General features: G+C 33.2%; 1 protein-coding gene across 1 annotated transcript in view; it reads right to left on the bottom strand.

Moving 5' to 3' along the window:
* Positions 1-1,089: 1,089 nt before the first annotated feature.
* The window catches only part of hwt (SH2 domain-containing adapter heavyweight), a 37,414-nt gene continuing 26,770 nt past the window's right edge, over positions 1,090-11,733 (bottom strand). Inside the window, exons 4-8 of the mRNA XM_088047819.1 lie at positions 6,207-6,991; positions 3,478-4,651; positions 2,195-2,360; positions 2,002-2,121; positions 1,090-1,952 (exon numbers count right to left, since the gene is read on the bottom strand). Of these exons, the coding sequence (XP_087903945.1) occupies positions 1,763-1,952; positions 2,002-2,121; positions 2,195-2,360; positions 3,478-4,651; positions 6,207-6,991 (2,435 nt within the window). The 3' untranslated portion in view covers positions 1,090-1,762. The remainder of the gene's footprint in view (positions 1,953-2,001; positions 2,122-2,194; positions 2,361-3,477; positions 4,652-6,206; positions 6,992-11,733) is intronic.

Below are 11,733 nucleotides of genomic sequence, written 5' to 3'. Positions count from 1 at the left end.
AAAACGTACATATGTATTCTGTGATAATTATTTGCTTGCAAAATAATTAGTTTACATTTCTATCAAAAATATACAGGGTCTTTAATTTTAAAGACATAAATTAACAAATTTGTATACGCTTATAAATTGATAAAGATAAAGTTCTAACTCTGACGCAAAAATTTGCTTTTGTCACCCTTAGTTGAGCGTCGCGACACCTAAAAAGTGAAATTTTATCCATTTTTTGTTTTTGTAGAAACGCTCGTCAAATTCTTTTTAACATAGCTATCATAAAAATATTTTTATTTTAAATCTTATGCAAATTATGTTTAAAATTTGAGAAAAAACCGCTGTTTTTTTAAATTAGTTTTTAAAATAATGACAAACTACCCTTTACATCAAATTTTCACAAGTCACTTCATTCTTTCGTACGAAGATCAATTTTGATTAACGCGAACGTGTTTCACTTTTTGAACACTAGAAATCGTTAACGAACAATGAGCGAACTAAAGGATAGTTTAAATTTGTGTCACAAGATGTTGATAGTTTAGTGTAAACGTAGTTTCCAAAAAAGAAAAAGTTAGATTAGCGATTGGTTCCACAAACCCACGAAAATCGATAAAAATGTCCGTTTTTTTAAGACTATCTGATTTCCAATGAAGAGTTAAGCGTTCTGGAGATCACACATTGGAAAAATTTCAGCATTTTCTAATTTGTGCCTGACACATTGCTTCGTGAGCTTCTGTGATCGAAAAATAAACTCCTTGCATAGTTTTGACTTTTAGTAAAAAATACAAGTTTTATTAATTTTTACAATACAATGTTAACATTTTCAATAATGACGGATTCTTCTTAATTTGATGAAAGTGACTTAAAAATTTACTTTTAACATTATCATGCAAAAAAAGATTTTTCTTAAAATTTAATGTTGACAAAATATCATCGTAGTCATTTTTAAGCAGTTTATTTAGACGGAATGTAAGTAGTAGCGGCGAGGTCGGGAAAAAAGAAAAGATAAAAATAGAATATTCTTACGTACTTTTATTCAGTCCCTTATTAACACATTCATCACAAAGTATCTAAACTATATTACATTATTAAATAATATAGCATCTACGACGGTTTTAAGGTTATTTATTAAGAGTAAAATTTCGAAAGATTAATCAATAAAAATTTCAAATGTACTTACTAAAATAGGTATAATTTTATAATGAGCCATAATGTGAGTGAAATGTAATATAATGTTAAAGTACTTTTATATTTGCTTTGTTTTCTTAAAAGACTAATCCTAGAACATTGATCTAATTCCTAAAACTAAAACTAATTTTATTAACATTGAAATGTATATAATATATAGGTATGTATATTTTATTCACAGTCATTTTCTTTGGCAATATAGTTTCTGCAGCCGTACTAAAACTCATCGAGTTAAATTTCTAAACTAAATAAATAACACAAATTGAACGATTCTCAAAACAATTTGTCTAGCATAGGCTACCAAAATATTGCACATTGTCCTTATTAAACACTGTTACTTAACAAAGTGAAACCATATCTTATATGGCTAACTAAAAAGTGTATCAATAACAAATAACGTTTGTAGATAAAAATTTCATTTTTTCTACTCGTGTGGAAGCCATTTTATTTATACCGTTTTGCAGAAAAAATAGATCGTTTCTTCAATAATTAAAATACATGTAGCATAATTTCTAAGTTTGCATCTTAAATAAGTACAAGCTCAATATAAAATTGTACTTATAAAAAGCAAAAACTCGAAACCTTATCACAAGAGTTGTGCAATTACCGGTTGTAATAGACACATGTGTTCAGCCCCTCGTATCGGAAGCCTGTTTATGCAAAAATGGCGTATCATTTCAGGAATTGAGTGGAACGGTTTACTGAATTGCCCCAAAATGTAGGATTCATCAGTGCCATCTCGTTGTATCCTCATATGCATGAAGCCCCTTGCACTCCTACAAAAACATTTCATTACAAAGTTCTTTACAAACAACAAAAAAATACTTCAAAGAAAGAGAGTAGTCTTGTTTGGTCGATTCGCTATTCCTTACTAAAAAACTTCCCTCCCGCAACATCCTCAGTACGTTTTCTGCTTCAACTCGCGTTATTGCACCATGAAACCATCTAAAATCGATGCGAACAATAAAAATAAACATTCTTAAGTGGTGCCCTCCTTCCACTGTTTTTATATACTTACCCCTGTTTTTCTAGTGGCAAATTCACGTCAATGACATCGGCTGTCGATGGGTTTTCGGGATTATTTAAGTTCATACTAAGTCCAACAAGAGATAATCCTAGGCCAGGACGTTGACGCAAGTCTAACTCCCCCAAATTTAGGGTTAGCTTTGGCCGGAAGGAAGAGACTAAAAAAACATCAGAAATTATGTTTTATGACCGATTTTACCATGAATAGAAAAATAAATTCTAGGAAACAGACAAAAATTAATACGATATGTACAAAACGCCGATGTAAAAGTTCTGGGACGCCTGTATTTTGTGTCAAGGGTCATAGGATTTTTATATTTTTTGAGATGGAGTCATGCAAGTTTTTATGATTTTAGTATGTTTTATCTGAATATTCTGTTTGCTTTATCGGGTTACCCTACAGGTCATTTCCTTTATTTTATGAACATGTGTATATACGACAGTTGTGTGAGATCAAACATTCTAGAGGATCCGCGTAATTTCAATCGAACAGATATTGTAAAACACAGCCCTTGTGACATTAAAGTGTATTTAGTTAGATCTAATTCGAATTTGTAAATCTATTCACGTTTACAAAATTCATTAATTACAAATACGTATGAAAAAATCGCTTTTAAGAGTTCAAACTAATAATATTGAAATTTTAATTGTAGATTTATCTGTTTTGATTAAGCAAAAATGTTATTACTTTGTATTTTTTTCTCAAATGGAAAATAAAGTTTTTTTACTCTTTTGAACTCAAACCGAGGACATACTGTATGTTAGCAATTTACTGTATAGTTAACATCGTGGTTAAAAATTGTAGTAAAGTCAATTTAAAAAGGACAAAAAAAAGTTAGTTTCAATAAATTTCTGCGCAAAAGGGTTGGTTGAGGATTTATTTTTAGAATATCTTTGAAGCGTAGCCATAGTTCAATACAACAGTCCTGTTATTGAATGATTTGGAATAATTCTTTGGTGGTAGTGACAAGTTATAAATTCGCAAAATGGTTGTTTGATGCAAATTTGGTGGAGGCACCCTGTTGTAGATAGGTATTCGAACATTTATCAATTATTTATTAACGACTAACAGGAATGTATGCATTTATAGTAGCACAATTAAATCGATTCTCCTCCCCCGGTTTTAATACGACTAGCGTGCTCAATCTTGAAAGTATTGACATGGTGCCCGATTAGCAGGATAGAATGAGAATTTGATATGATTTAAAGGCGCGAATACCACGTGATCGATCGGTTGCGGCCCCAACAAGTGAAATGAAAGAGAAGTTAACGAACCTTGTCTGTCGGCCTCGATAACACTTTGACTGGAGGACGCCTGGGAAACGCTGGACTCGATGTTGGGTTGTTGGATCCTAAGACGACGGCGTAGTTTTGGCATGTCGAATGGTAAATCGCGCAAATCAACCGAAGTTGCACTACTGGAAGTGCAGGCGTCTTGTGCAATAATTCGTCTTCGTCGCAATTTTGGCATATCGAACGGTAAATCAGAAAAATCTTGTTGATTTGGTATTTCAGCCGTGGTGAATCCAAAGCGAGATTTTATACCTTCTCGTGATTGGATTGATATTCCACTATCGGAACCTTGGATTTCCAAGTCACCCGTGTGGAACCCCAAATTTAATAAATTCTTGTTCTGAGGTAGACGCCGTTTTACTTTCATGGTCTCTGGAGTTGCTACTTCTTCAGGTGAGCATTTCTGCGAGTTGTTGTTGCGATTGTTGTCGGAAGTTTCTGAGATTGGTTCCTGAGATGATTTGTCCGATATGGGACTCAAAATGTGCAACTTATTTGCATGAGCTAAAAAACTCGAGTTTTGGGTCCCGCAATAAGCCTTAGTACCGCCACTATCAGAACTATGAGAACTTAAAGAAGAAGACTGTCTACTATCCGAACTGGTCGTACTCCTATTTCCTTCACTAGTACTACTTTTGATACTTTCCATACTGCCACCACTACTACTAGTTGTCATACTCTCAGTACTAGAATATTTATGTCTCCTACGTCTACCTTTAAACTCCAAAATATTTTCTTTAGTCCCTTTACTGCCTCGTTTTAACAACAACAATTCCTGTCGTGGCCAGTCTTTTATCTCGAAAATTCTCTCTTGGTCGCTATCCTTTGACTGACTAGGCCGTCCTTTAAACTCCGATATGAGCTTAGAATTACCAAATTCTATATCAAATGCATTTCTCTGTATTTGCAAACTGCCAGTACTACTATTTGGAGATCGTCCTCTCAAAGACTTCACCGGAAGATGTAAATCTTTTAATCGTGACTTCGGATGTGATGGCAGATTTGGAGCACTACGGATACTATTCATTACCAATTCTTTGCCGTGAAATTTTGTTGGAAGTGGAGCGGTGGACGGAGGGGATGGTGTATAACCTCGCAAAGGCAAGGACAAAGCCCCAGAAACGACTGACGTTTCTTCTACTGGCAAATGCATATCCTGTAACACATACAAACAAAAATTTTATTACCAAACATTTTCCGCTAAAACGCAACAGGAAAGAGAAGCGAAGACGTTCCAAAAGAACGTTTTCAGGAAGAGATGTATTCACCTTGTCTCCTGTTAGATAACGATAATTTTCTACTCATTCCATACAAAACGTGCTTGTGCGAAGAGATTTATTTAAAAATGCTTAGATAAGATAGCGAGGATGCAAAGTGAATAAATAAAATTCGGCCATAGGGGTTTGAACAAATATTCAAATGAAAAACTTTTCCAACTTACTGCGACATTTGAGTTCCAGCTCCCAAATGATTTCATGTATCAGGAAATGTACGGAAAGAGTTTCCGGATAATTCTTATTTTTATACAAGGTGTTATTTTTTCGCTTTTCTTGTAAAAGTTTAAGGGCCAGTTTACAGAAGCTAAATTAAATCTTTAATTTTGATTAAATACTTAATATCATGTTAAAGTGACATGTGATCGTTTTTCCGCCAATCAAATGTCAGTAATCGTCGAATTAGTTGCGAGATTAACTAAGAAAAATAGGGGAAAAATAAATGTAGCGATTTTTGGGGTTAACAATTTGTCAAAGTTGGGTGTTCAACATCTTAAATTAATTAATAATTATTTAAAAATTTCTTCCAAAAGACAGACAAATTAAATTTGAAGAAGAGCAAGAAAAAATAAAATTTAAATTCCCATGTTATTTCCCCATGTTTAGCAATCCGCGGAACACCCGGTACTTTGTCTTTTCAAGTTTTACTAACAAATGTAATAATAAGCGTTGCTTCAAACCACAGAAATGACATAAGTCCTGCTACAATTGTTCTCTTCGTCGGTAAGTTTGATTTAAGTTCAAGTTAAGAGGATTTTAATCCGTTTATAATGCATGTTACAAAAGGATGATATAATAGTCTAAGTTTTTGTATCCAACTAAGTTTAGTTTTAAACGAGTTATGTGACACATATGTTTAATTCAAAGTTATTTTCGTTTACTAACAACAAACTAGCTTAGCATCACCTTTAAAAGGAGATTAACTTGTTTGAGAAAGTGTTGATCAATCTTTATTAGAGTTTCCACTGATTTAGAAGCAATTTTCTTTTAAATCTTGATTTCGACAGATTTATAATTTTATTGTGGTAATTTTGTGTTCAAAGTGTTTGTCGAACTTTATGTTTATCGTAAAGAACATCTCTGAAGTTTGTTGTTGCCAGAAGAATGCAATAATATTCACAATTGGTCGAGCAATTAGTCGTAATATTTGTGAAGCTGTTAAAATATTTTTACATTTTATTGAGGTATAAACATGAAGATTATGTCGTAATATTGGAAAAGCAGTTTTGAAACGAGTGTAAACTAAAAGTGAACCATAAATCTGCCTCATGCAGTTAAGCGATAAGTTTTGAAGCCATATTCATGCAGTATTTGTAACACGAAGTAAAAGTTACATAAAATCTTTAAACGGATAACATTTGCTCCGTGCGACAAGAAAAACAGCAACGTGACTTTTTATTCAGTGTGTTAAAAATTGACGTGAGGGTGAAGGTTTACCTGTAATTTCTGCGAGAGTGCGCCGACGGAGTTATTGTCCTCTTGGCTCGGTTTGGGGCAGAGCAGCGTGACTTTTCGTCTATTTTGTGGTGTATTGCTATCAACGGACGGTCCAGCGCGGTTTTCCCTCGAATTATTCAATTGAACGAGGACAGGATGGTTCGATACTTTATCAATTTGATCTAAATCGTCATCAGACTTGCTAATGCGACAGTCAAAAGCGGTTTCGTATACATGCCTTTGGCGTGTCATTTCGTCGTCTACGCCATTATCCGGAGTGAGACAAGCACAGGGTGAAGTCAGTCTATTTGGAGGCATAACCGCCTCATTAGGCGCATCCCTTGAATCTGTACTTTGTGTGTCAACACTAGAACTTTTTTTATACTTCAAATGACTATGCGACCTGGCTCGGATTGGTTTATCTAAATTTGGATTATCTAAACTAGAACTTTTTCGGTACTTCCTATGCGACGACGATTTCGATTTTTGATTGTTATTAATCCCTTTTGATTCTAAAGCATCCTGAGACAATTTCTTTGGTGGATGAGGTACTGTTCGAATTTTTATAGGACACGGCTTGGGCTCTTCAACTTTGTTTTTATACAAATCTGCGTAGTAATAAGGTGAAGGATGTCTTTTTATATCACTACGATTTGGAGACTGTGCACTTAGTTGTGGAAGAATTGCCTCTGCTATGCTATCGGGAGAATTAAGTTCTTGTGTTTTCGTCACGGAAAGGTGGTGACCGAAGAAATCATCATCTGAAGACGGTTCCGAAGAACCTTCTGAAACAATAAAAAACCTGTTTTCAGACAAAATATCATTTCCAAATCGCCCCTCTTCCATATTCTGGAATAAAAATGAGGAGCAGTGATGTCCATCAAATTTTGGTAGATCGAGATTATGCTATAATCATAGGAAAAGGCCGACGAAATAACAAATATTTTCTCTTGGAGAGTCAGTGGATAGGAAAAAGTGCAAGATATGCGTGGAAGCACGCAATAAATGCATTGCATCCGTCTGGCCATTAGTTTTTTTAGCAGATCGAACAAGTACAAAGTGATACGAGATTATCAGAAGAAAGGAACGGGAACGGAAAATTGCTTTCGCTTTTCTGTTGATGAATAGAATATGAAAAATTGCTGTCATTGTTGTGGCATTATGTGGATTGAGTATATTTCTTATCGATTTTAAATCGAGTCTCATCTTACAAAATAATTTCGCTCGTATTTGCAGCAATTACATGTTCGTTTATGGTAAAACATGCTCAATAAATTACTTTGTCATAAATTGTTTCCCACCACATACCGAGATATTAAAATTTCGCCCTCGAAGACGGTTTTATAATGGCGTGAATGTGAAAATGTTACATTTTAATCTCACCAAGTACAATATTGAAGTCACATCTGCGTTTCCATTGTCACAGATAAAACAAAGAATGTCTGTCAGGTCAGGTCAGGTCATTCCAGCCGTGCATCATTTAAATTATTTTTTATTATTACTATGTCATTTCCAGCACAATTGTTATCGCATTTCGCAGAGAAAAAGGAACAAATTAGCTCATTTCCATTAAAAATATTTATTGGACGATTTTTATTGCACAATAGGGCTATATATTTTTTATCATCAAGTTTAATGCGGGGCTATTAAATATAATGTTTTTCTCTATCACATTTTCGGTTCTTTTTACTTTTCTTATATTTTAAGTAAATCGTGCTTTTGGACAAACTGTAAATTAAATTTGAAAAATTATGAAATAAATCTTTCTAATTTCAACTTTCTCATTAAATTTAAATATCCGCAATATTGGTAGCGTAACTTTTAATTATCTCCTAATTAACTCTTTTTGTTTATTTTGTACAGATCATTTTGTGTTTTTTTTTTGCTTACTCACATAAATTAAATTGAACCAACAAAGCTTCTAAAATGTGGTGTAAAGATTTTTTAGCTTTCGAGATAGATATCCAGATAAAACTTGGCCCGTTTAAGAACTAAACTATGCTTTTTTCTCTTGAGTTTACCAACAATTAATTTTATGCTTCAATGTAAAAAACAAACGTTTTAAATTTTCACGATTTACAAGTGGCCAAAACTTGATTTTTTTAAGTAGAACACTTGTATGTTGTTAGTGTAATGAATTCATTTTTGTATACTCGTCATTAAATGTCGTAACCTCTTAAAAAGATTTTTTACGAATATTAGATTACAGACCGTTATTGATAAAAGGGTCACAGAAGAACTACACAGGCTTGACTCATCCTGTATATTATTCTATGTAATTAACCGGTATATTACACTTGGGTGGTTTATAAATTATAAATTAATCAATTAGTGAAACAGGTACTTGGCAGACATGATAAATTTTGCGTAAACAAAAAATTAGAAGAAATAATAAAACTTCTACGTAGATTTACGGCCCCTTTATCGCTTTCACTTCCCCTTTATATGTTCCATAACTTTAAATTAATTACATCTGAAAAGTTCCATCGACTTTTTAAACTTTACATCGAAAAGAATCCGATAATAATTGCTCGCTCACTTTTTATGATAAACCTCTCGTTGCAGTAATTTATTTTCTGGATTTAACCTACAACATCTTTTCCTATATCCACAGCTAATCTTGTTAAAATGTCTGGGAGCTTTGATTAATAGAAATTTTTGAATAGGATTAATCAGAAATGTCGCTTAAAGATTAAAGGCAATTATGGGGATTTCAGTTGGTAATCTGGAACTTTTTTAGACAGGTTAACAATAAGAATAAAATAATGGCTCCTGTTATAAGGGGTGGCGCCACAAAGAATTTTAATAGGTCTGCAACACGGGGAGGGGAAATTATTTATGCCGTACTTTCATATAGAAACTGCAGCGCAGTGTGAAAAATAGTTAAAAGTCAAATTGAATATTAAATATGAAACTGGCCCATTCACTTCCTGACTAAACAGCGCGAGGGGTGAATAGCAACATATTTAAATTTATAAGAAAAGTAACGATTTTAGAGCAAACAAAAAGTGGCATTTTTTCCATGTAAGACCAAACCAGTCTAACACATCCAACATTTGTTATTTTAACCAAATGGAGTGGATAATTTTAAATACATATTGATTATAGCTTCGTCTTTTTTAAGGTGGCTCTGAGACTAAAGGAAAATAGATCTGTTTATATTCACAGAGATGCGGATATATTCATTGCCGAAAAATTGATTGAAAACATGAATTTTATTTGAATTGGATAAAAATATTAAAATGTAAAACCTAGAGTGAGTGATTACCCCGAAGTTCCCTCCGCTTAGTAATTTAAATGAATTTGTTCTCATACTCGTCTACACAGGCTGCAATCTGCATAATGGTCGAAATTAACAGATAGATGCTCGCAGAAATGTGTGTGCACAAAAAGACTGGATGAAAAATGCGTCCGTTTTATCCAGGGGCTGATTGATGGCTCGTGTAAATGACGCCTTGAGCTTTCCTAAACCAGCGCAGAGAGGTTGTCTTCGTCACTGACGTCATCGACCGAATATCCTGGACATACAGGATAAGGGAAAGCCAACCGAATGTTTATTATGCTTGATTTATTTGGTTTTATGATCTCACTTATGTCCTAAAAGAACTTCCGGTTCCTCCATTATGGTCACTTCATGCTAATAAACGCCGTTGCCAAAACGTACGCAACCTCATTTCAAATTTCAAACCTCACTATACTCGAAGTTGAACTGACTAAAGAAATTTAAATGAAATTCTGCACACCCTTCATATAGTAATTTTAGAAAATTCTACCCTTGGGAGTTAATTTCATGAAACGTCGATAAGCAAAAAACAAATGAAAAAGTCCTGCAGTAGTGGCAATAAATTGCAGGTCCACTATTTCTCCTGTTTCTACTTGAATCAGTTTTTTTTTATATACAGGGTCCGACAAGACTTGTGGCAACCCCTAAAATCGTCTTTAATTTTAAAGATAAAAATTTGAAACTTTGTATACACTTACAGGATTCGACAACAATATTTTGTTATTATGACCGATCATTTGGTGTTGCAACCCCTAAAAATGTAATTTGTAGCAGTTTTCGGGTTTTTTTCAGTTTTTATTTAAAATTTCATTTAAACTGTGTTTAAAATTTGAGAATAAAACGCGCTATTATCAAGGTAGTTCATGTAAGCATTTAGAAACTATACATTTACATCAAAGTGAGTTATTCTTATGAAGGTTAATTTTGTTTAGACTGACCGTATTTCACGTATTTCACAAAAGAAAGAGCACCTGTTTATCCAAACTTACAAGTCTTGTAAAACAAATGTATTTACTTGTAGACTTTTAAGTTTTACAAGTTTGCGTTTCTCTATCATTATTTTACGAGTACACAACTACATGTGTATAATTCGATTCACAAGTTACAAATGTTGTAGTTGTTTTTGTGAATTTTGTACTTGTAAACTTTTATTGTAATCTGAAACGAATTAAAATGAGATTTTGACACAAGTTGTAAAAAATTTGAAGAGGCGATTGGTTCACAAAAACTTGGAAATGACTAAAAATTACATTTGCTAGGTGTCGTAACGTCAAACTATCGGTGATAAAAAACAAAATTTTTGGTCAGATTATAAAGGTTTGTTAACAATAAGCGTTTGAAAAATTTTAAATTTTTATCTCTAAAATTAAAGACATTGGAGTGACCGGACCCTGTGTATAAAAATGGTGGAGGTGCCGGGCTAAATTTTATAATACACTGCTCTGCAGAAATCGACTTACTCATTTTAACAATGGCTTTAGAAAAATTGACAATTTATACAAACTTAACAGGACTTTAATTTGATAGAGCATTGATAGGACAAAACGAAAATGCTAATTAAAGTGATGCAGCAACATAGTGTAATCCTTTCAGAACTAACAGTTGTCACAGTGGTCCCGACCGCAAATCTAGTTGGACAAAAATCATTACTTTACGCCTTGTGAATCAATTAATGTTACACTTGCTATTTACATAGCATAGCACTAATACTAATCCAGATTGAAATATATCCATAATTTGAAACAAATTTTAAACTCTATGTTTTCAAACTTTAAAATGAAATTTTAGAAAGCAATATCATTTTTGAAATCATATTAATAGAAAAAATGGGTTTATATGTAACCCTAAGTTAAATGATCAATGTCAATTTGCAACATTCAAAAACAGTTTGAAATAATAAACTTGCTTGTAGAATCCTGATATAATTTGGCTAAAATAGCAATGCAAAGAGAGCGAAGTGGTTTTGCTGGCTGTAGATGCAATTCTAATAAAAACAAAGCGGATATACGCATAGTAATTGACAGTTTGAAGATTTAAGAGCAACATACATTATTCAGAAATTCAAATAAAAAAACTTGATTTTTGATTTTTGTCCAGCTAGATTTGCCTATCGGGACCACTGTGAGTTGCATTGATTTATTTAACCCAAATGTGGCAAAAATTGCTAAGTAAGTCAGAAATTGAATTGGCTTTATACCATGGACTGTTATCAGTATTCAAGGAAGTAAAACACAACTGCAAACT

This window comes from Gnatocerus cornutus, chromosome 10 (genome assembly GCF_029298725.1).
Source record: "Gnatocerus cornutus isolate USDA-ARS CGAHR chromosome 10, icGnaCorn1.1, whole genome shotgun sequence".
Taxonomy (NCBI): Eukaryota; Metazoa; Arthropoda; class Insecta; order Coleoptera; family Tenebrionidae; genus Gnatocerus; species Gnatocerus cornutus.
Note: the sequence above shows the minus strand (reverse complement) of the source record. Positions and strands in the feature narration are given on the sequence as shown.